The sequence below is a fragment of the Lucilia sericata genome, unplaced genomic scaffold (genome assembly GCF_015586225.1).
Source record: "Lucilia sericata isolate MDLA Ls3-8-SP2 unplaced genomic scaffold, ASM1558622v1 Contig001792F_arrow, whole genome shotgun sequence".
NCBI classification, from domain to species: domain Eukaryota; kingdom Metazoa; phylum Arthropoda; class Insecta; order Diptera; family Calliphoridae; genus Lucilia; species Lucilia sericata.
Genome location: NW_023995691.1, coordinates 31,854 through 59,516, shown reverse-complemented (window position 1 = coordinate 59,516; position 27,663 = coordinate 31,854). Strand labels below are relative to the sequence as shown.

General features: G+C 24.2%; 1 protein-coding gene across 3 annotated transcripts in view; it reads left to right on the top strand.

Annotated features, from left to right (window-relative positions):
* The first annotated feature begins 280 nt into the window (after positions 1–280).
* The window catches only part of LOC119612667 (ras GTPase-activating protein 1), a 28,807-nt gene continuing 1,424 nt past the window's right edge, over positions 281–27,663 (top strand). The window contains exons 1-7 of one of the 3 annotated variants that reach the window (XM_037968501.1): positions 281–745; positions 3,802–4,050; positions 22,158–22,271; positions 24,634–24,706; positions 24,775–25,184; positions 25,246–26,095; positions 26,161–27,067. In XM_037968501.1, coding sequence (XP_037824429.1) covers positions 679–745; positions 3,802–4,050; positions 22,158–22,271; positions 24,634–24,706; positions 24,775–25,184; positions 25,246–26,095; positions 26,161–27,067 — 2,670 coding nt within the window. In that variant the 5' untranslated portion in view covers positions 281–678. Of the gene's footprint in view, positions 746–3,047; positions 4,051–16,083; positions 16,387–17,843; positions 18,339–22,157; positions 22,272–24,633; positions 24,707–24,774; positions 25,185–25,245; positions 26,096–26,160; positions 27,068–27,663 lie in introns of those variants that run through there. The other 2 variants (XM_037968502.1, XM_037968500.1) reach the window with 2 other exon arrangements.

The following is a 27,663-nucleotide window of genomic DNA, read 5'->3' as shown; positions in this document are numbered from 1 at the left end:
AAAAGAGTTGCCATAATATATTGTGTTTTAATATTAAAATAATGAAAAGTTGTTATAGATTGATCATTTTCTGCACAAAAAACTTATATAGAGACAGGTTTCTATATAACAGACTTTTATACAGAGATTTTTCAATATAACAAACGCAAATATGAGAAATTTTTGAAGAAAAATTAAAATTGAGCCGGTATTTTCTACAATCAACCGCCGCCTATCATTTTGCATCGGCTTTTATCTCTGCCAGTATTTTCTATAATAAGCTGCCGTCGCCTACCAAAACTAGTTGCGCCGTTGAATATTTTGCATCGACTTGTATCTCTGGTGCTGACGGAGGTTTCAAGTGAAAATTTTTGTGTATTTTTCACACAAACAATTGTGTGCTAAAGTTTTTCAAAGAAAATAAACAAATATTTATAAGAAAAAAGAAAAATTTCATAAAGTTATTAAGTAAAACTAAAGAAATTTTGTAAGAAAAAAATTTTCTAACACAGCTGCTGCTGCTAAGGCAGCATAATTTTGTCTACGTCTTTTTGTAATTACGGCTACATGCGCGAGTTTTTTTTACATTGTACAAAAAAAGCAAGAAATAATTAGTTTTACACAGACTGCTTTTAATTAACGCGAAAATAAAGTTGTGTGCTAAAAAAGTGTGAAATATTTTATGTGTTTTTTAACTTTATGCAAAATATACAAAAACAATTAAAAGATTGGAAAAAACGTTGGAGAAAATCATTGTGTATAGGAGGTAAGTTTTTCATTTCACTTGGAAATTTTTTTCATACAATTTTTTTTCATTTGATTCATATGGGTCGTGCCCCATCCGGTGTTTTTTTCTTCTTTCTTTTTCTTGTTCAGTCTTCCTTTATTTTCTTTTATTGCTTTTTTGTTACACATATTTTTCTTGTTAAAGCTCTGCTGCTGCTCTGTTACTGTAACAATATAGCAGCGCATACTCTTTGTTAATTTTACTAAAAAAAACCCTTAAAAGCAATTTTTTCTACTCTTCTCTATAAGATATTTATTAATTAAATAAATATTTTTAATAATTTTTTAATTTCTTCTATAATTTATCTGTTTCTTCTACTAAACTGCACCCTTATCTTTTTGTGACATTAGCATTTGGCAAAAAACAACAACAACATTATAGCTACCTAAATAATAAAAACTCTCCCAGAGCATCCATCCATTTATTATTATTAGTCATTCTTCAATTCCTACAATTTCATTCACTTTTTTTGTTTCTTATTATTTTGGTTTTTTTTATTATTATTTCCTATTTAGTTTCTTATTGTTTTTGTTGCTTTCTTGTTGGCTGCTCAAAACTGTTTAGATGACAAACAAATAATGGTGTTGCCCATTGTTTTCGGGCAAAAAAATCGCTATATTAAAATAATTGATTGTTTGTTAAAGAAATTTGTTTTAATTTCAAATTATTGCAAATAATTTAGCAAATTAATAAATGTTATTTAACAAAAAGTGAAAAATAACTCAAGGATTGTCTATTGCTATGTATAATGTTAATTATAATGTAATATATTAAATAATTGATTATAACTTTATTATAGTCCTTTAAAATTGTCACATAATGTATTTAAAATCATTATAATATTATTGTAACATAACTTAATGCATTATAAAGATGTTATAATCCAAAATTATAGCATTATAGCGTATTATAATCCTTTGTAATATCATTATAATATATTATAATATATTATAATTAATTATATCATAATTGTAATGTATAAGCGTATACTTTAATATCTTTATAATATATTATAATCCATTATAATGGCATTATTATGTATTATCCGATATCATGCCATTATAATTCATTATACTGGCGTTATAACACATTATAATTTATTATATTTTATTATAACACTATTATAATGTATTATGGTCTCTTAAAATGAAATAATAATCGATTAAACTTCAGTAATACAGCTTTATAATGTACTGTAATCCATTATAATAGCGTTATAAAGTATTATAATTCATTATAATATCATTATATTTCTTTATAATGTGCTTCGGTTCAGCATATCAGCATTATAATGTAATATAAATCATTATAATAGCGTTATAATGAATTATATTGCATTATAATAACGTTATAATGTATTATAATTTATTATAACAGCATTATAAGACATTCTATTCCATTATAATGTGTTTTGGCTCAACATAAGAGCATTATTATGTGTTATAATCTATTATAATAGCGTTATAATGCATTCTAATTCATTACAATATCTTTATAATGTATTATAAATCCTTTTAGTACCATTATAAATTACTAGTAGTTATTTCAATACATTATAATAGCCTAAAAAGTATTTTAGTTCATTAAAGCAGCATTATAATGCATTAAATTTCATTATAATATGATTTGATTCATTACAACCGCATTATAAAGTATTATAATCCATTATAAAAGCGTTATAATGCCTAATAGTACATTATAACAGCTTTATAATGCATTATAGTACTTTATAATATCGTTATAATGTATTATAAAACGTTATAATAGGATTATAATGAATTATTATGTGTTTTAATTCATTATAACTGCATTGTAATGTATTCTCTTCTATTATAATATGTTTTGATTCATTATAACAGCATTATAAATCATTATACTGGCATTATAATACCTTTTAGTTCATTATAATATCATTATAATGTGTTTTTATCTATTATAATAGCAATACAATATGCCTTAATACATTATAATATCGTTATAATATGTTTAATTCCATTATAATTGTATTATAATGAATTATGTATTATTACACCGGCACTATAACTTGTTTAAGCGCATTATAGGTATCATTATAATGAATTTTATACCATTATAATAGGATTATAAAAAGAAATAAAATAATTTTATTTTAATTTTAACAATCCTGAAGTTATTTTTTGCTTTTTTAAACTTTCTTTTAATTAACCACTTTATATACAAATCTCTTGCGTCTTACCACTTAATAATCTTCTTAACATACTTCACATTTATCTAAAAGAAAAATGTCTGCAACTCATTACAGTCCACAACATGCGCTCTTAACTTAATAAATGGATAAACAAAAACTAACCACAAACCAGCCATCACATACGTTTAAATCATCATAATCTCCATAATCTCCAAAAAAAAAAACTAAAACATCAATTGCAAAACTCATTTTTAATACACATCCTGCTTTTTCTGCAAAAGAAAACTCCTCATCAAATGGGGCCGTCATTATTAAACGCCCACTTGGTAATTAAGCCGGTTTTTAAGAAAACATAAAAGCAGCAGAAAAAACTCTTAGTGCCATTTGAATATATAATATTTAAAACTCCACTAACTTCAGAAAACATTTGTCATCCATAAATATTACACAAAAAGAACAAATCAGGAAGAACTTTAAAACTAATATAACATGATTAATGAAACAAAACTAAAAGGAATTGTTTAAATATATAAAAAAAAAACAAACAGAAACCAAAAAAACCAAAGGTGTGATTTATATAAATCAAATTTTTAAACAGCTTTACATAAGCCTGTTGCCACTGCCATATTTTAAACATAATAAATAAAACATCACTGCTTACAAATTTATATACTCGCTTAAGCTAAATAAAAAGTAATAAAACAAGCTTAATCACCCAGCTTCATATATATAAAAAAACACGCACTTAAACCAAAAAAAAAAAAATTTTTTATAATATTTTACCTTTAATTCTTCCCATTACCCTTACCAACAAAAAAATCTTTCAAAATTCTACCCAATATTTTACCATTACCACCCAAAATGGCAGATTTAATACGCCTGGGCAACGTGGATGTTGTCATACAAAAAGATAAACTTGGCTCACCCATCGGCGGTTCAGATGATGGTAATTTAGCTGCCTTTGCTGGTGGTGTTGGTATAAATAATTTTGTTGCGGGCATGTCAGCTGCTGGTGGTGGTGGAGGTGCTGGCAGTGGTGGTGGTGTTGCTTTCGATATGGGTGATTTACAACAGGAATTGGATCAAGATGAATTTGATGGTATTAATATGTTAAATGGTAAGTGGTTTAAAAAATTAATTTTTATTAATAATTTTAGTTTCTTAAAAAAAAAAAATAAAGAAAATATTGCAAAAGTTATACAAAATTAAAGGCAATTATGTTAAATATTATAATTACAATAATAATGTATTTTAATACATTTTTATGGGCTAATAATGAATTGTAATGTTATTAAAGTCAATTTTAATACATAATAATTTTTATTATAATGAGTCATGACGCATTATAATACCATTATAATGGTTTATTATGCATTATAATAACATTATAATGCTTTATAATGCATTATAATGTCATTAGAATGGTTTATGCAGCATTATAATGAAAACATAATCATTTATAATGGATTATAACTCTTTATAATGCTATTATAATAAATTATAAAGTTTTTTAAAGCTTTTACAATGGATTATAATGCATTATAATAATTATAACATATTATAATGATGTAATAATGTCATTATAATGGATTATAATGTAAATATAATCATTTATAATGCATTATGACACTATTATAAAGGATTATAACTTATTTTAAAACTTTTATAATTGATTATAATGGATTAATATGTATTATAATAGTTATAACATATTATAATACTGTTATAATGTCATTGCAATGGGTTATAATACCATTATAATGGTTTATACAACATTATAATATATATAACAGACTGTTATAATGGGTTATAATGCATTATAATTTCATTGTAATGGTTTATACAGAATTATAATGTAAATATAATGTTTTATAATGCATTATAATAATTATAACATATTATAATGCTGTTATAATATCATTATAATGAATTATGATGCATTATAACACTATTATAATGGATTATAACTTATTTTTAAACTTTTATAATGGGTTAATATGTATTATAATAGTTATAACGTATTATATTACTATTATAATATCATTATAATGGGTTATAATGCATTATAATTCCATTATAATGGTTTATACAGAATTATAATGTAAATGTAATTTTTTATAATGCATCGTTGCACTATTGTAACTATTATAACTCATTATAATACGATTATAATAGATTATAACGTATTTCATTATTATAGCATTATAATGCTATTATAATAGATTATAACATATTATATGGAATAATAATGCTATTATAATGTATTATCAATCATTATAATGCCATTTTTATGAATTATAACGCAGTATTATGCTACTATAGTTGATAATGGCGAATTTTATTGCCATAATAATGAATTATAACGCGTTATAGTGACATCAAAATAATTATAATACCATTATAATATATTGTAATGCATTATAACATTATACCGTACAGCAATTCATTATAATAAATTGAACTTTTCTTACAATCTTGAGTTTTAGTTTTTTACTTAACTTTAGTTTTCCCTCTTCTTTCTAAAACTCTAAAAACCCCTTTTAAATTTTTTTCAGATTTGTATATTTAATTACAATTTCTGTCTATTCCCCAAGAGGTTATAAACCTAAGTTTTTGTTTATAACTCATTTTAGTTCACTTATTGTTCTATTAAAAAAAAAACTTTAAGTAGATTTATGCAAACATTAAAATATACCTACCAGACACATACATAACAATGTATGCAAAATAAATACGTATTTAACTCACATAAGGTAAATATGGTGTGACTCATATTATTATTTTTTTTGGGTCTTTTACTTTATACACATATCTTCACTAAGGCATACAGTAGCGCTAAACGTAACTCAAGCACACACACAAAACAATCAAAATGAAACAATTAAAATAAAAAAACAAAACGAAACATACACCAAGCAAACAAATTTTGTATTTTTTTTAGCACTTAACATATAAATAATGAAAGAAAAAAAAAAAAACGTTTTAAAAACAGACAAGGAAGACAGACATAATAATTTTAAAAATGACTAGAAAGGAAATAAAGTGTAGAAAAGAAAAACGTCACAAACTAAATTAAGAGTTCCATAAACGCTTTAACGTTTCAGTCGCCATAGGAGTTAAATACTTTAAAGCACGGGTTTCTATTAAATAACCCCTGCAAACTCTTTGAGATATTTAAATTAACTAGTTTTAATACTCTTTTTGATAACTTTAGCAAACGTTTAGACTGGTTTTTGTTTTAAAAATAAATCCTTTTAAATTATTTAAATTATATTAACAAAAATAGTTAATTATACTAACTAGTTTAGTTTCATTATTAAAAATTATTATTATTATTGTTAGTCATTTGTTCATGAAGTTAAAAAAAAATATTTTTCAATATTTTGTTTTTAAAACAATTAGTCACTCTACTAAACAGATGAGCTATTAATGAAATAATTCTTGCTTTAGATAATGCAATAGAAATAGATATGATTTTTCTAATATAAATATTTCAAATGACTTATAAAACCATAAAATTGTTTTGTTATAAAACCACAAATAGTTTAAATTGGAAATTATAAAAATAAATTATTGATAAAATAAATCTTTATACATTATAATAACATTATAATTATTAACAAAGTATTATAATATGATTATAAAGGAGTATGATATATTATAATGGTTTAAAATACATTTTGATACTATTATAAGGGTTTAAAAAGTATTATAATGGATTAAAATACATTATAATGCGATTATAATGGTTTAAAATACATTATAAAACTATTATAATTGTTGTAAAAGCACTATAATGACTTCTTAAGAAATTATAGCACATTATAATAAAGTTATAATTAATTATAATGCATTATAACACGAATATAATAGATAAAATTTATTATAAAAGAGTCTATAATAGATTATAATACGAATATAATTGTTAAAAACCTTTATAATGCGATTATAATCAGAAATAGTGGATTGTAATGAATTATAAGACATTATAATGGGATTATAATGGATAAATTATATTTAGTTGCTTATATTAAAATAGAATTATAAAGGATAACAAAAATTATAGTGCGTATATAATGGTATAAAACGCTTAAGAATATATTATAACAAATTATAATTCCGTTATAATATAATAAAAAAAAGTTAGGTTGAAGTTTTAATGGATAATAATATATTATAACACATTATAATGCGATTATAATGGATTATAATACATAATTATGTGATTGTAATGGTTTATAACACATAATACTGTGATTATAATGGATTATAATTCATTATAATGCGATTATTATGGAATATAATATATTATAATTCAATTGCAATTTACTGTAATATATTATAATGAAGCTTCAATAAATTATAGCACATTATAATGCGATAATAATATATTAGTATGCTTACTATAAGATTATAACGAATTATAACACATAATAATGCGATTATAATAGATTATAAGCATCATTATTGTGGTTATAATGTATTATAAACAATTATAATACATTAATACACATTATAATGAGATTATAATGGATTATAATGCAATTATAATATTGGAAAGTGAATTATAATCACATTTTTGTGGATTATAACACATTATAATACAATTGTAATAGATCAAAATCATCATAATTGGATTATAATGAATTATAACACATTATAATTCAATTATAATAGATGGGTTATGATAAATTATAATGCGATTATAATGTATTTTAATATGTTATAATAAATTTTAGTAGATCAAACTGAATTATAATCGGGTTATTTTGGATTATAACATATTGTAATTTAGTTACAATAGTTTAAAATTCATTATAATGCGAATATGAAGAATTATAATAAATTATAATGGATTATAACACACTATAACGCAATTATAATAGATTTAACTTAATTATAATTGGATTATAATATATTATAACACAGTATAACGCAGTTATAAAAGATTAAACTTTATTATTATGAGGTTATAATATATTATCACTCATTATAATGTAATTATAATAGTTTAAAGCTCATTATAATGAGATTATAATGCATTTTAAAAGGATTATCTATTATTTTTTATTAAACTTCTCTTTGGACATCTCATAATTATTTAGATTTCCTGGTAATTTTATTAAAATTTTCTTTTTCAAACTTTGCATTCTAAAAACTTTATTTCTCCAATATTTCTATTATAATTCTTTCACTATAAAATACTTCTGCATACACTGATAAAAGTGAAATAACCACAATAAAAAAATCTATTATTAAATAATGTAATAAAATAATAATAAAAAAGAAAACTAAATGCATTTTTTTTAATAAAAAGAAAAACAATTTTAACAAAGTGTCAATAATAAACAACCATAAAAAATATTGAAAGAAAAAAATCAAAAAATATTCATAGGAAAAAATCCAACAACTTAACACTTGTTGGTGCTGTAAAGAAAATAAAAAATGAAAAACATTTAAAAAAGCGTTGATGACCAACTGACTTATATGACAGACTATTTGGCTGGCTCAATAGCTGGCTGACTAACAATCTGTTGTTGTCATCAAAGTCTTTGTTTAATTCTTTTTCTTATTCCGTTTTTTTTTTGTTGCTGCAAGTATTTCATTTGGTTCATAGTTTTGTCATTATTTTCTTCATCATCATCATCATGTTGTTGATAATTTAAAGCTCACTCTTGTCTTTTCATTTTGAAAATATATAAATTGTATGTCTGTGTTTTTGACTTTGGGGTCGTCATCACGTTGTCTCGTCTCTTTATTTGCACTCCTTTTTATTATAAAGATGATATAGCTGTTGCTTGTCTTTGTTGTTTAAAAAATAAGTCTTTATCACATATTTTTTATGATTTTTGTTGTTATTATTATTGAAATTATTCTCTAATAATTTAATGAACTTTATATTAAAAACATCACGCACTATGTTTTTTTTATAGTGTGTAATAAAAACAAATCGGAATTGTTGCTTTGTTAGAAGAACTACAAAGTAGTTTTTAAGGGCTTTATTGGAGACAGCAGAATTAGGTTAATTAAGCTTAGACATAAACTAATAAAATGATTGTTAGAATGAAAATTTCAGATTTGTTATTTATTTAAGTAGGGAGCATAACTTTTATGCATTATTATATGTTAAAATCGGTTATAATTTGTTATAATGGCTTTATAATAAGTTATAATCAATGATAATTACAATATAATTTTTTATGCTCCATTATAATGTGTTATTATTAATTATAATCACATTATAAAGTGTAATAATTCATTATAATGTATTATATTCTATTATAAATACGTTATAATGGGTTATAATCCATTATAATTGCGTTATAATCCTTATAAATTGCATTATAATCTATTATAATCGCAATATAAGGCGTTATAATATATTATAATATCTTATAATCCAATATTATCTCGTTATAATGTGTTATAATCCTTTATAATAGCATTATAATGTGTTATAATCCGTTATAATCGCGTTATAATGTGTTATAATTCATTATAATCGCGTCATAATGTCTTATAATTTGTTATAATCGTGTTATAATCCATTATAATAAAAATTATAAGATATCAGCAATTAGAATCACATACTAATGTTTTGTAATCCATTATAATATGTTATAACTCATTATGTTATCATTATAAAACGATTTTCCCATTATAATATTCTATAATCCATAATCCAATAGCGTTATAATGTGTTATAATCTATTAAATATGTTATAATCCACTATAATCGCATTATAATAAGATTTGAATATTATAATATCATTATAATGTAATATAATTCATTATAAAGCATTAAAATGTGTTATAATGAATTATATTCCCATTATAATGCGTTTTTATATATTATAATCGAAATATAATTTATTACAGAACATTATAATAACATTATAATTGTATAACCTCATTATAATGTGTTATAAGCCATTATAATCGCATTATAATGCGTTTTTAACCATTATAACCACATTATAATGCGTTTTTAGCCATTATAATCGGACTATATTGCGTTTATAGCTATTATAATCTTATTATAATGCCTTTTTAGCCATTATAATCGCATTATATTGCGTTTTTACCCGTTATAATCGCATTATAATGCGTTTATGAAGGCTTTTCATAGATTATAAACCCATTATTGCATTAAAATCTGTAATAATCCATTAAAAATATTATTTCTTATTATTTTTAATTATGCGTATATTTTTTGCACTTTAAATCTTTTTTTCAAAATCTTTTTATGGCAGATAATATTATAGCGATTATTTAGAACAAAAATACTATACATTTAAGCATATACAGCTGCAATTTAAACAATAATTAAAGAATTCAATTAAAAAAATACTAAAAAATGTTTATATAAAATTGATTATAAAATAACTGCTGATAAAAAATCAACAATAAATGCAATTGAAATTCATAACAAACACACAACAAGTTTTAAAAATAAATAAACAAAAGACACGCTATACGCTTCTTTATGAAGAAGGAAGTTAATTCCAAATTTAGCAAAATGAAAAGAAACATCGTGCACTCAACACAAATTTTTTATTTATTTTATGTGTCATTTTTATTACAAATTTAATATAATAAAAACAACATTGTTTGATTTTAAACAGAAGTCAATATTGTTTATAAAAAATCTCTGCATACACTTTACTGTATATTGCTGATAGTGTAGTTAGCTCTTCACCTTAATTGTAAACATTGTAACTATAAACAAGCTCTTTATAAATACTGTTATTACCCTGACTTTAAGTTACTCTTTCCCTTCGGTAGGGGGTTTTGCAGCACGTGCTGTATTTGGTAAAAGTTTTTGTTGTTGTAGTTTTTAACTTTCAATATTGTTGTTTGTTTAAATATAAGTTATGAGAAGTTTTTTTTTTTGTCAACTTGTGGTTTTTGTTTGTTCAGCAAATATGTAGGAACAGAAAATTGGTCAAGAGGAAACAAGGCGTCAGTCATTTATTGTGGGAGTTTAAACTTTTTTTATTTACTATTTACCTAAGATTGTGAAATCACGGTTAAGGTTAAATTACTTTTATTTAAAAAAAAATATGTTTTCAGTTGTAGTTGTTTATTTTAAATGGAACTTTGTGTTAACACGAATTGTGTGACAATATAAAGTGGAGCAAACGATTGTGTTATAATTCATTATAAAGTCATTATAATGTCTTATTAAACGGTGTAATGTATTATAATCCATTATAATGGGATTATAAATTAATATAATGCATTATAATGGGATTGTAAATTAATATAATGCATTATAATGGGATTATAATTAGATATAATACATTATAATGGGATTATAATTAAATTTAATCCATTATTATTGGATTAAAATTAAATATATTCCATTATAATTGCGTTATAATGTTATATAGTTCATTATAATGTTAAAAAATTCATTATAATGAAATTATAATTAAATATAATACATTATAATGGGATTATAATTAAATGTAATACATTATAATGGGGTTATAATTAAATATAATCCATTATAATGTTATATAATTCATTATAATGGGATTATAATGTATTATAATCCATTATAATATAATTATAATACATTGAAATTCATTATAATGGTATTATAATGTGTTATAATGTAATGTTATTCATTATAATGAGTTAATATTTATTATAATAGCAATATAATGCGCTATAACCCATTATAATAGCACTATAGTGTTTTATAATCCATTATAATAAAATTATAATGTTCTATAATGCATTATAATGACATTGCAATATTATAAAGTGGAATATAATGTAATTATAATGTTCTTCTAATAACATTATAACGTATTAAAATTCATTTTAGTTGGGTTATATGTATTCTTATCCTTTATTCTGCTATTATAATGTATTATCACGTGTTATAATTCATTATAATATGATTATGATGTATTATAAACCATTATAATGGTACTATAATGGGATTATAATTTATTATGATGTGTTGTAAATCCAATTTTATTTGTTATAACCCCACAATATGTGTTCTAAACTATTATAATTGGATTATAATACATTTTAATACATTATAATTGTACTATGGTGCTTTATTATCCATTATAATGCCTTTTAATTCATTGTTGTTGAAATATATTTTGTTATAAACCATTTTAATGGGGTATCAATGTATTATAATTATATAAAATTTATTATTATGGTATTATAATGTACTATAATGTATTATAATAGCATTATAATATATTATAATCCATTATAATGGTATTATAATGTATTATAAACCATTATAACTAAAATAAATTTTTTATAAATCATTATGAGCGTTTTATAATTAGTTATAATCCATTATAATGGGTTGTAAATGTATTTCAATGCATTATAATGGGATTATAATTATACCTACAAACATTTTTAATATATTATAAATCTTTATAAATAGTTCTAATCTCTTATTATAGGATTTTAAAAGTAACGTTTAAATTATTCTAAGGAAAAAACAAAATTTCTTTAAAAATTACTAATTTCTAAAGTAATTTTCTATTTTTAAAATATTTTTTTTTTTTTTGTAAAATTAAGATTTCAATTAAGATTTTTTTGTCTTTATCTAATAAGAACCCGTATTTTGTAATCAATCTGACGAGTAGTCAACATGTCTACAGAATTTAAAATAATAAAATAAATAAATACTTTTTTGTTGCTATTTCAAGTATGACACGTTCAACACAAAAATCTCTGAACGTTTAAAAAAGAATGAATGAAATGAATACAACAAAAAAAAAAAAACAAGTGATTGACTGAGGGAGTGAGTGAGTGAATGATGTGCAATTATTTTCATTATAGTGATGTTAATTACTCAAAAGTATTACTAATCAGCTAACAATCATTATAAGACTTAATTGTCATTGATAATATGGCTGCAAAAAAAAAAAAAAATATTAAAAGGAAAAAAAACGTTTCATTAAAATTTTAAATAAAAACAATTAACTGTTAATAAATTAAAATTATTTTCATGTTTTCTTTTTTTAATTTCAATTATAAAGAAAATTAAATAAATTGTAATCATAAAATTAAAATAATGAGCCTTTAAATCATTTTAAATTTCCGATTTTTTTTTTTTTTGTTTATTTTAAATCTAATATAAAGTTAATGACCCTTTCTAGTCTGTGTGTGTCTCCTACACTTTATCTTTTCTTTTTATTTAAAATGTGTTGAAAAATTTAAATGTTTATATTAAAGAAAATTTTGGTTTCTTTCTAAACAAAAAAATATGTCAGTTTTAAATTATTGACCAACAGGTCACAAGTTGTGTTTTTTAAGCACAAAATTTATTTTAAATTGAAATTTATTGTATATTCTAGGAAAAAAAGCAAAACTTATAAACAAATAAAAGTAATTTTTTATATTTAAATTGAATTTTAAGTAAAATGTATTTAAACAGAAATGGGTTGGATTTCTTTGGAAACAAATGCAGGAAAAGCTGATAGAGGAAATTAAGGAGTTAAATATTTTTCTTAGAATAAAATAAATTTTAAATAAATTATAAGGTTATAATAGGTTACAATAGGTTATAATGGCATTATAATGTTTTAAATAACCTATAGTGGCATTATAGTTGATTAAAGTCCATTAGAATGGTATTATAACGTATTATAATGGTATTATAACGGCATTATAATGTGCTATAAACCATTTTAAAGGTTTTATAATATATTTTTATTCATTATAATATATTATTACACAATATAATTTCTTGTAATTTTATAGAAGCCATTATACCGTTATTATAATATATAATTATCCATTATAATGGCATTATAATGCTTTTTAAACTATTATAATGATATTATAATGGGTCATTACCCATTAGAATATCTTTATGATGTTGTATGATCCATTATAATGGCATTATAATGTGTTATAATCCATTATATTGGCATTGTAATTAATAATAACCCATTATAATGCTTTTTAAACGATTGTAATGGCATTATAATGTATTATTACCCATTATAATATTATTATAATGTTGCATAATCGATTATATTGGCATTATATTAAATAATAACCCATTATAATGGCGTTATAATGTTTTATAAACGATTATAATAGTATTATAATGTATTATTATCCATTACAATACCATTATATTAAATAATAACCCATTTAATGCCGTTATAATGTTTTATAAGCTATTATAATGTATTATTACCTATTATAATACCATTATGATGCTGTACAATCCATTATACTGACATTATAATGGATACTAACCCATAGTTAGCATTATAATGGTTTATAAACGATTATAAAGTATTATTACCCATTATAATGACTTTATAATGTTGTACGATCCATTATATTGGCATTATATTAAATAGTAACCCATTATAATGACGTTATACTGATTTATAATCCATTATAATGGTATTATAATGTATTATTACCTATTATAATACCATTATAATATTGTGCAATCCATTATATTGGCATTATAAAGGATAATAACCTATAATAATGACATTATAATGCTTAATAAACAATTATAATGGTACTATAATGTATTATTACTCATAATATCATTATAATGTGTTATCATACATTATTTTGGCATTATAATGTATTATTACTCATTATAATAGTATTATGATTTTTTATAATTAATTATATTGATATTATAATGTTCAATACCCTATTATAATGACATTATAATGTATTATTATCCAAATTAATTATAATAATATTATAATTTATTATTACCAATTATAAAAACAATTTAAAGTTTTATAATACATTATAATGACATTATAATCTTCTATAATCAATTATAATGATATTTTTATATTATAATGTATAATAATCCATTATAATATAAGAATATAATTATAATGTAATATAACTCATTATAATGGTCTTATAAAGCATTATAAACCTTGAAAATATCATTATAATGTATTATAATTCATTTTAATGGCATTATAATGTATTATAATCCTTTAAAATGTTATTATAATGAATTATAAACCTTTATAAAGGCATTATATTGTAATATAATCATTTATAATAGCTTTATAATTGTTATTATCTTTAAAGAGTGTTTAAAACAAAAAACAACCAAAATTCTAGTCTTTCAACAAAGAATTCCAATTTTCGATAAAAAAAAAAACAATTTCTTTAAAATTCCTGTTTTAGTTAACATTTTATTAAAAAATATAATAATAACCTCATCACACTATTTTCATTATATTTACCCATTTATCTGTCTGTCTCGTCTGTCCTTCTTACTGTGTCTGTCAGTCTTATATTTGACCAGCTAGTTGAACTGAACGGTCCATTACATTTTCGAGTTGCTTGCCCTCTTGTAAGGTTTTTTATTACATTTTTCTTCTTATTGTTGTTGTCCATATGTAAAAATATTGTGTGATGTTGATTATTATTATTTAAATATTATCAACAACTTTTCTTTCTACAAATGTGTTCAATGTTTTTTTTTTTTTTTCTTTAATTATTTATAGTTTTTGTTCTTGTACTTATACTGGTACTGGCGAGATTTGTTTATTATTATTGTTTTTTCTGTTGCATTTGTTCTTGTATTGTTTGGTGTTATCATTATTTTTCATATTATTGTTATTGTATTTATAGGGAAATAAATGTAGTTGTTTTTTTTTTCTATTTTTTTAAAAGAAAATTTACTTTTTATTCCCTCCCACAGGCAAACTTTCCTCTCTATCGCTCTCCCTATTGTCATCTGTCTCTCTTTTCTTTTACACTTTGTATTGCTAAATAGCGGTACTTTTTGTTGAAATGTCTCACTGTGAAGTAAATAGTGATAATTAGAGATGCCATATATGTTGTGATTTTTGTACATGAGTAATAAAGTAGAGTGGCCAGTCAGTTAGAGGTTAATTCAATTGTTGCAGTAAAATTTTTGAAAATAGAACAATTTCTTTGAAATTTTCTAAAAATCTACATTTCTTTTCTGGTTCCCTTAAAAAAATCCATAATATCTCCCTTTATGTTAGTAAATTTGTTTTTCCAACCGTCTGGCATCTCTTCATTAATTCTCTCGCTCTTTTTATTACTTTTTTTTCTTCTGATTCTCTGTTTATAAATTTGTTCGCTGTGTGCGAGTGTGTTTTAACGTTTCCCATTGTTTTTATTCATGAAGAAGAGAGTGTGTTTTTTGGCGTTTATTTTATTTGTTGCATTTTAAATTTATAATTTTCTATTTTATTTATTTTTTTATTATTATTAATAAAGTTGTGGTGATTGCGCGCGCATACACACTAACTCTAAACACGAGTGTTAAAAGTTTAGAAAAAACTTAATAAATTTCAAAGTTTTATTAGAAAATTAACAATTAAATGAAAGTGTTGTCAACAAAAAAGGAAATATGAATGTGTTTAAAGAAATTTAAAGTGCATGTTTTATAAAAAAAGGAAATATTAAAGAAAAACGTGGAAAAAAAGTAATAAATTATAGAAAATTATTAGAAAAACTACAAAAAAATAAAATAAAATTTAAAAGAATTTTAATAAATTTAGAAGAAAAATATTAAGTATAATTAAAAAGAAGAAAAATATTAAGAAAAAGTGTAAAAAACTAATAATTTAAAGATACATAATTACAAGAAAAAGTTCTAAAATAATAAAATTAAAAAGAAAAATTTCAAAAATTTTAAAAAAAATTTCAATTTATTATGAAATAGTTTTGAATTTTGTTTAAAATTAAAAAAAAAAAAATTCTAAATTTATTAAAAACATGTGAAAATTTTAAAATATTTATGGAATTTTTTAAAATATTATTTAAATTGTTAAACTTTTTGTTATAAAAATCAAACAAGTTAAGAAATTTTTTTAAATTAAGTTTGAGTTGTGTTTAAAATTTTAATACTTTAAAAAAATCAATAAAATTTCTAAGAATTTTTATAAAAAGTGCTAAAACTAAAGAATTTTGAGAAAGTTTTTTAAAGTTTTGTTTAAAATTTTCAAAATTTTGTATTATAATAGCATTATGACGTATTATAATTCATTATAATGTCATTGTAACGTATTATTACACATTATAATGACACTATAACGTATTATAACCCATTATAATATATTATAACCCATTATAATGCCATTACAACGTATTATAATTCCTTATAATGCCTTTATAACGTATTATTACTCATTATAATGGCGTAATGATGCATTATAATGTATTATAATCCATTATAACGGCATTGTAATTTATTATTATTCATTATAATGACATAATAACGTATTATAATTCATTATAATGTATTATAATCCATTATAACGACATTATAACTAATTATTATTCATTATAATGTCATTATAACGTGTTACAATTCATTATATTGTATTATTACCCATTATAATGGCATTGTAATTTATTATTATTCATTATAATGCCATTATAACGTATTATAATTCATTATAATGTAATTATAACGTATTATAATTCATTATAATGTTTTATTACCCATTATAATGACATAATGATGCATTATAATGTATTATAACTTATTATTATACATTATAACGTATATAATTCATTATTATATCATTATAATGTTTTATAACTCATTATAATGACATTATAACGAATTATAATTCATTATGACGTATAACAATACATTATAATGCCATTATAACATATTATAATACATTATAATGTATTATAACTCATTATAATAGCATTATAACGAATTTATAACTTATTATTATTCATTATAACGTATAATAATTCATTATAATGTATTAGAAACCACTATAATGCATTGTAATGTAAGCCATATAATTTTGTTTAAAATTTGAAAGAATATTTAAAGAAATTCCATAAATATGAATAAATAAACAATTAAATTACACAATATTTTTCTGTGTTTTACAAATGTATAAATCAATTAATTTATAGAAATTACAAACTAATGAATTAAATGGCTTTTAAATTGCTAATAAATTGAAAAATAAAAGTGTTTCTTTCCAATCGTGTTTTTAAATGTTTATCAAATACATTAGAAAAAAATGTCATTACATAGTTTTAAATCATTATCGAACACATCGGAATGTTCAAACAAATCATCATCATCAACAACAACATCATCATTGTCATCAACAACATCATCTTTATTATCGACATCATCAAGATCCTATTTAATGGATTCAATAGCAAAACCAGCAACATGTCGTCGCAGTAGTTTAAATCCCCAGCAACATCTAAATAATTACAATAAAAACAACAACAACAATAATAATAATGTGATAAATGAACATTATAACAATAATGATGGCGGTAGTTGTAATCGTCGTCGTAGTATTAGTATTTCAGATGATATTGGTAGCATGATTGTTGATTTCGATAATGTTGATGCAATTATCAATTATGTTATTAAAATGCAATATATTTGTAGTGAGTATTCAACAAACAATAACACAAATTTCCTTTAATTTTACTGTTGCTTTACAAAAACAACAAAAAATTCCTATTCATTTCCTGTATTATATTATTATTATTATTACTGCTACTTCGTGTTTATAAACATGTTTATAACGGTTAATAGGGGTTTATGTAGTATGTTAGAGAGAGTGTGTGTGTTTGAAACAACAACAATATTTGAAAGCAATCGACCTTTACATGCTGCAAGTTTATTAAGCATGTAAAAGACATGTTCATTAGTAAATTATTAAAAATATAGTAATTATTTATTATTTGAAAATTAATATTAATAAAAATTTAATTGTAATGATTTGCTTCAAGTATTATTTATTGTAGAAAACATTTTTTAAGAATTTTCCTGAGAAAATAATCTTTTCTTTAAATATAAACAGTTTTTGGCAAAATTATGCGTAATAATATAATTATAAACTAAAATTTTTCATTATTGTAGCTTTATAATTAATTGTAGTCGTAGTATAACGTTTTATAACGCATTATAATATATTATAATCCATTATAATGGCGTTATAACTTATTATAATCCATTATAATGTATTATTTTCCATTACAATGGCGTTATAACATGTTATAATCCACTAATTCGGCATTTTAACATATTATAATCCATTATAATACCATTATGACGTATTATAACGTATTATAATCCATTAAAATGGCATTGTAATATATTATAATTCATTATAATGTCATTATAACTTATTATAATCCATTATAATGTCATTATAATTTATTATAAGCCATTATAATGGTATTATAACTTATTATTTTCCATTATAATGGCATTATAACATATTATAATCCATTATAACGGCATTATAATTTTTTATAATAAATTATAATGGACTTATAAGATGTTATAAACTATTAGAATGGAATTATAACGGATTATTTTCCATTATAATGACGTTATAACATCCATTATAATGGATTATAACGTATTATAATAACTTCATAATATATTATAATGCATTAAATTGACATTATAATAAATTATAATCTATTATAATGGCAATATAACGTATAATAATGCATTATAATGTCATTGTTACGGATTATTATATGTTATAATCCATTATAAAGGCATTAATACTGATTTTCTTTAAATTTTTAATATTTTTTCTAAGTTTTCTTTAGAAAACTATCTACTTTTTTAACTTGTGACTAATTTAAAGCGACTCATGTAACTTCACAATACGCAGCTGCTGCTTTAAAACTTTTATTTTAATTTGTTTGCCAAAAATATAAAAATAATTGGACATTCCTTAACTTTATTTAGTTATGACCAAAAACTAAAAACCCAAAAGCCTTTTAAAGCAAAAAAATTAAAAAGAAATAAAATCGAAATTTTAAACATTTTGTGCGTAAGTTTGAATGAAAAAAAATGAAAGGGAAGTAAAGAACAAAATTCTTTTTATTATAAATGCAAATAAATCTTTATAAGTCTAAACAAAATTTAAAACAAACCATAATTTTGGTTCTTTGTTAAAAAAAAAAAAACTAAACATAAAAGACAATGGGCATTTGTTAAGAACACAAAAGCCCCATCAAAAACTATAACACACAGGTGTATTATGTTTTTTAATACTTTTGTTTTTATAAGAAAGTGGTGAAAATTTTAAATAATAATTGTTAACAAATTGGCAATATTCTTATAATAAATGGCAATAAACTAAACAAGTTAAGCAATTTATAGACAAAAACACATTAACCGTTAGAACCAAGCAGGAAGAGTGTTAAAGTTTTATAAAATAAAAGAGAAATTTATATTATTTCTGATATAACTGAGCGAAAATTTGGTAAATCTATAAATGGTTTTGTATATTAAATTACTTAAATAAATCTTAATCTTATTAATTTTGATTTATTTATTAAATAAAAGTTATTAAATTTCTTTAAAATGTTTAATTTGTTTAGAAAACTTTATAAAATTTACTAAATTCAGCTTAAAATGCAGTTTTATGGCCTAACGTTTGAAATACGTTTTGTATTTGTTTACCTTTTGAAAGGTAAAGTAAAGCGAATGTTTTTTTTAGGACAAAATTTGTTAAAATATTAATAAATTTATTAAAAATTATAAAAAAATTGTTTTATTATTCCAATTAGTAATTAATTTTCTTTTCTGGATAGTTTTCTTGGTAATATTCTTTGTTTTTGGCAATTTTTCTTTAAAAAGTTGTGTTTTTTAGCGTTATTTCTTATAACAGCTTGTTTAGCTTTAAAAAATCGTTGTATTAGTTAAAAAAAACGCTATATATTGACACACCCAGTCCTGGCAGTATAAAATGTAAACAAAGAGCAAGCAAATTTGTCAACAGAAAAAAACAGCTAAAAACAAATTAGTTAAATACTTAAATTTCTTTAATATTTTTTAATAAATTATAATATTTCCATTAAAAAAACTTAATTTTATTTAAAATGTTTATTAATTTTGTTGATTTTAAACTATTGTACATAAATTTTTTATATAAAAATAAACAAAGAGAGTAAGAGCAACACAACAAAAAGAAAACAGGATACAATTTTTGTTATTAAAAAGATTTCTTTAATATTTTTTAATAAATTTATAAATATTTTAACTAAATTTTATAATTTTGTTAAATTTTTTTATTAATTTATTTAATTATATACAAAAATTGTAAAAATTTCTTTTGTGAAAAACATAAAGAAAGAGAGCAGCAGACTAAACGTCCTAATAAAACACAAACAATTAAATTTGCTAAATAAATTAAATTGTTTAAAGTTTTTTTATAATTTGCTTAAAAAAAATATAATTTATTTTAAACAATTCCATAATTTAAATAAATTTAACAATTATAAACGAAAAAATCACAACAAAAACCAAGAGCAATGTTGAAAGACTAAAAGAAGTCACTAATTAAAGAAAATTAAAGAAATTTCATGACATTTTTTAATTTATTAATTTTTTAAATAAATTTTATAATTTCTTGTTATTTATTTTAATAATTTTTATAAATTTTGTTGAAAAATTGCAACAAAAATCTTTCACTTTACTTTGTCTCTATAAAAGGTAAACAAACGTCAAACACACTGTTAACGTAAGGCGACAGAACTACTCTATGAAGAGTTTCCTTTTAGTTTTATTACACTTTTCTTAAGAAATTAAAGATTTTTGAGAATTTTTTTAATAAATTAAAGAAAGTAAATAATTTTCTATTAAATAAGCTTTAAATTAATGAAAATTTACATTGTTTAACTAAGTAAAATGTTATTAAATGCTGTAAAAGAAAAAAATTCAGATGGAACTAAGTTTATTTTAGAAAACTAAACTTTTTAAGGTGTTATTTGTTTAAAAGCTCGTTTAAGGGTTAAATGGTCTTTACTATATACAAATGAATCATTTGTAACCACAGCTATTGCCAAATTTAGCATTTAAATTCTTTTCGTTTTGGGGTTTCTTCATACTTTTTTTTAAACAATTCTTTAAAAGGAATTTGTGCAAAAAAAACACATATATTAAATGACTATTGTTACTTTTTTTTGCAATATTTTCTTTATTTATTAAGAAAATTACTAATAACAAACATTATTTAAGTCTATATTATTATTAATTTATAGTTTTTAATATGACAATGATTTTTACAATCACCATAATAATTGCTTCCCTTCTCTACTTTGTGCTGTTTTATGGATTTTTATATTTTCTACAAAAATTTCATCATCATGCTTGGCGTTTTCCTATATTGTTTATGTTTTGTGTGAAAATCTTCATATGGTTTCCTGGAAATGTACAACAATTACAAAACTTTTTAGGCGAACGACCTGCCATTATAGCACCACCAGAAAGTGAATGGTATCATGGACGTCTTGATCGCTATTCAGCTGAATCACGTTTGCGCGGCAGCAGTAAATTGGGAAGTTATTTGGGTAAGTTTATTAATGTTCTTTTTTTGTTTTTCTTTTATTTTTCATAATTAAGCAAAATATTAGTAATTTGTAGAAAATTGTTGAGTATTTGAAAACAAAATCTTTAAAATTCCATATTTTTATGGTTAATTGTGACAAAGAGAGTGTTAATTTGAGAAAAAAGCAGATTTGTCTCCACAACTGAGTGAAATGTAAAAACATTGTTAAATGAACCATTTCCTTAGATTCTTTCAATATATTTATTATTTTTTTAATTAATATAAATAAATTGCTTTAATATTTTACAAAATTTATTTAGTTTTATAAAGTTTTTAGCTAAATTTTCTAGTTGAAAGTCTATCTCTTAAAGAATTACAACATAGAAATTAAGGAAGACCCAAAAAAGCCGAAACGTTGCCTAACGTGGTAGTTCACTGCGTGCGATCAGTCAAGTAGAGTCGAAGATACTTCGTTTTGAACAGACCGCTCTTCTCGTCAGATTTAGTATTATAGAGTGTTAGATCCTGCCTGTAGCCGTGAGAAATCTCAGGACTTTATTAAGCTTATCTCACGAAGGTTAGATATGAAGTAACTGCCAAGAAAGCGTTTTCTCTTAACAGCTAGAGCAGAGCATTCGCAGAGAAGATGGAAGACTGTTGCTTCCTTTTTCCTATCTTTGCAACTGCGACACTGTTCATTGAAGGGCGGAGCCCAAGACGACTTGCATGACTGACTAGCACCCAGTGTCCAGTTATTACGGCTATCAACCTCGATTTATCCGATTACTTCGTTTATACGGTGTCTTGTGCGTTTCTCATTGAAGGAGGACCACAACAACATGCCCCCTATTTTCCCTGAAGAAAGTATCAGACGATAATGCTCTTGATAAAACCTAACGGAGTTTCTACTAAAACGGTGTTGGATATATTCAGAGCAGATCACGTTTTGGCAAGATCATCGACCTGTTCATTTCAATAATAGTCACTATGCACAGGGACCCCAAACAAGGGTAATGTCAGACAAGCAACCCAGCCTTGACAGATCCTTCTTGCATTGTCTGACTGATAGGGAAGTGGTAGTATAAGAATTTAGTGAGAGAAGTACCGCTTGACTATCGACAAAAATTCCTATGTTGCCGCGGATATTGCCTAGTAACCAAATTTCTTAATATTTTTTAATAAATTATTGAAAAACATTAACTAAAATTGTTAATTTCCTTTAAAGTTCGCGGAAAAAAATCTCTCAGAACGTCAAAAAGCAAAACAAACACAATTTTGCAAAATACAACAACTTAATGGATATTTTTTTAATCAATAATTAAATATTTTAATCAAAATTATTAATTCCTTTTAAATTTTTATCAATATTTTACTAATTTCCCAACAATTTATCCCACAAATCTCTCTCATACAAAATGTAAATAAAGAGAGACCAACACACAATCACACAAACATGAAAAAGCTAAACAAAGAAGAATTTGCCTTTTTTAACTAATTTCTTAATATTTTTACTAAATTATCAAATAATTTAACAAAAATTGATCATTTCTTTAAAAATTTTAACAACTTTAACCATTTTAAACTAATTTGCCACCAAATTACCAAAAAAATCTCTTTCATACAAAATGTAAATAAACAGAACAAACACACGAACATCAAAAAGCAAAACAAACACGATTTAACTAAGTAAAGAAACTTCTTATTAATTTTTTTTAATAAATTAACAAATATTTTGACAAAACTAAAGTAGTTAGTTAAAATTTTTAATTAATTTATATATTTTTAACAATTTGGACAAAAAATTTCATATAAAAACTCTTTCTCATAACAAAGAGAGATAGAGGGCAGGAAGGACACTAGCAAAATGTTATAATTGAGCAAAACAAACACTGTTATTGTTGTTTTTAATAATTTATTACTAACTTTAACTAAAATAAATAATTTCTTTTAAGTTTTTAGCTAATTTATACAAATTTGTTTGCATTTTTTTCACTTTTGTTTTCCTTCAAAATGTAAACAATAGCAAAATACAATGTCAGCGTTAGGCGTTAAAACTACTTTCTAAGGAGATTTTGTTGAATTTATTAAAGTTTTAGGGAAAATTGAGAAGATTTTGAAAGATTTTTTGAGTATTTTTATGAAAATTTTTAATTTTTTGTAAGTTAAGCCGGTTTTTAAAGGATATTTGTTGTTATTTTTTAAAAATAAAGGGGTTTAAAGTCAAATATTAAGAGATTTTGTGAATTTTTCTTAAATTTTCATAAAAATAGAAGAGATTTGTTAGTTTTAATAGAATGAGAAGATTTTTAATGTTTATTTGTTATATTTTTTTTAATTTTCTTACTAATTTTTGTATTTATTTTGTTGATTTCGTTTATTTTCAGTTCGTGAAAGTGATCGCAAACCGGGTTCTTATGTTCTCAGCTATTTGGGCCGCACAGGCATTAATCATTTTCGGTAAGTTTTTTTTTTTTTTTTGCTATTTGCTAAAGATCTCTTTTCAATAATTTGCTTCTCTCCTCTAGCATTACTGCCGTTTGTGGTGATTTCTATATTGGTGGCCGCCAATTTATATCGCTTAGCGATTTGGTGGGCTATTACACTTCCTGCAGTGATCTCTTGAAACGTGAACGTTTAGTTTTTCCAGTACCACCACCCGAACCGGTCAATGATAAGAAACGGGTGGTGGCTATTTTACCCTATACCAAAATGCCCGATACCGATGAATTGAGTTTTCAAAAGGGCGATATTTTCTTTGTACACAATGATATGGGTGATGGCTGGTTGTGGGTAACGGCTCACCGCACCGGTGAACAGGGTATGATCTTTAGAGAGCTGGTAGATGATTTAGATCCGGCCATAGATCCCAACACTGTCTTCCCCTGGTTTCATCCGAATTGTACGAAAAATGAAGCCGTTGATATGTTGGTTAAGGGTGAGTTTTGTGAAGAAATTTACTTAATTTCTATTAATTTTGTTATTGTTTCCCTTTAAAGCTGGTCCTGGTAGTTTTCTAGTACGTCCTAGTGATAATTCACCCGGTGATTACTCGCTTTTCTTTCACATTAACAATCAGATACAACGTTTTCGTATAGAGAAAAAGGGCGTACGTTATCTAATGGGAGGACGTACTTTTGAGTGCTTGGATGCTGTCATAAACCGTTATCGCAAAGAGCAAATTGTTGAAGGTCATTGTCTCAGTCATCCTGTGGTTAATGGCTCCCAGCCAGAATTCAATCAACAGTATGTAGTGGAAAAGGCAGCTGAAAAAATTTATGCCACTTTACGCGAATGCCGCGACCAAATTGGTTTAAAGAAAATCAAGGGCATTAAACATCATGGTCACTTGTATAAGAAGTCGGACAAAACCGCCAAATGGAAACAGTTGTATTTCGCTCTTATTAGCGAGGGTTCAGAGACACATCTCTGCTTCTATGACAATCCTAAAAAGACTAAACCCAAGGGACTCATCGATCTCTCCTGTGCTTATCTCTATCAGTGTCACGATTCCTTGTGGGAGCGTCCTTACTGTTTTCAAATTGTTGAAAGAGCTTTGCCCTGTTTGGCCACAGTCACCTATTTGTGTGCTCCTAGTCAAGAGAGTTATGTTGAGTGGATAAATGCCTTAAAGGCTCAGTGTGTTTCACAACTGAGTAAGGCCCAGAAGAAGGTGCCAAGGCTAAGGGAGTTGCGTTGCTTGAATTTACATATATTAGAAGCTCATAGACTGCCATTTAAATTAGTGCCACATCCCTATTGTAGTATTTCCCTGAATCAAGTTAAAGTGGGCAAAACAAAAGTTAAAATTGCTCCCGATCCAGTTTGGGAGGAGGAATTTGTGTTGGAGTGAGTATTTTTTATAAGAAAAATAACACAACTTTCTCTTAATTTCGTTATTCTTTCCTTTATAGTGATGTTCCCCCAGATGTGGTGTCCCTAACCATTACCCTCATCTCACGCGGTAAACGTGGCAAGGATAGCGAGGTAGCCGAACTCACCATAGAACTAGCCAGCTTGAAAAATGGCCAAGAAACCGAAGAATGGTATCAACTCACCGGCATGACTCCCATGGGTGAATGGGGCTCTCTACGTTTGCGTATGCGTTATCTAGATGATCTCATTATGCCCTGTGAAGAATACAGTCCTCTGCAGCAACTGCTGCTCGAACCCGAACTCTATGCGGTCAAGGCTTTGGCGGAACTATGTCACAATGATAGAGTCCCCTTGGCCACCGCTTTACTGCGTGTTTTCCGCCATGAAAAACGTGAAACCGAATTGATACGTGTCCTCTGCCAAGCCGAGATAGCACGAGAAAATGAAACCACTACTCTCTTCAGAGGCGCCAGTTTGGCCACTACCCTCATGGACCTCTATATGCGCACCGAATGCACTGGTTTCCTGCAGGCCGCCGTCTCCGAGACCATACAACGCATTATGGATAGCAAACAGTCGGCTGAATTGAATCCCACCAAAATGGATGTTAACGATGATGCCTGCTCCAATGCTGAGTTCCTTTTACAAATTCTCGATTTGGTTACCCATTCGATATTCACCTCACCCGAGGCCTGTCCTCGTTCGGTGCGTTTCATTTGCAATTGTTTGCAAAAAGCCGTGGTGGCTAAATGGCCCACGGAACGTTTGGTAAGGACTCGTGTAGTCTCGGGCTTCATTTTCCTGCGTCTTCTCTGTCCGTCTCTACTCAATCCCCGACAATTTGGTTTGGTTAGTGAAACACCGCCCACTGCGGCCACACGTTCGTTGATTATGGTGGCCAAGTGTTTGCAGAATTTGGCCAATCTTATAGAGTTTGGTGGCAAGGTAAGTAAAATTTTCCTAGAAACATAATTTGAAGGTTTTTTTTTAAAGTAATCATTAGTTTCGAAAAAACGGTTACTTTTCTTTTAAACAAATTAATCGAAAGATAAAATTTTTTTAAAAATGTAACGAATTATAGGAACAACAAGCGGGTACCCGTGTAAATTTTGCTTAAAATTCAAATTTATCAAAGAATTTTGTTATAATTTTAAATTGTGATTAAAACTAGTTACTTTTTACAAAGTAACCATTATGTTGGTAACCGGTTACTTTTCTTTAAATGCCAGAAATCAAAAAACACGCGGGTAAGCGTGTAAAATTTGCTTAAAATTCAAATTTATAAAAGAATTTTGTTATAATTTTAAATTTTGATTAAAACTAGTTACTTTTTACAAGTAACCATTATGTTGGTAACCGGTTACTTTTCTTTAATTGCCAGAAATTGAGGAAAAAAAGTACGCTAATGTTATAGAAATACAATTTTATTAAATTTTAGCAAAATTTTGTATGAAATAAGCAACGAATTGGAAGAAAAACAAGCGGGTACCCGTGTAAAATTCTCCTAAAACTTAAAATTGTTAATACAATTCAATATATCT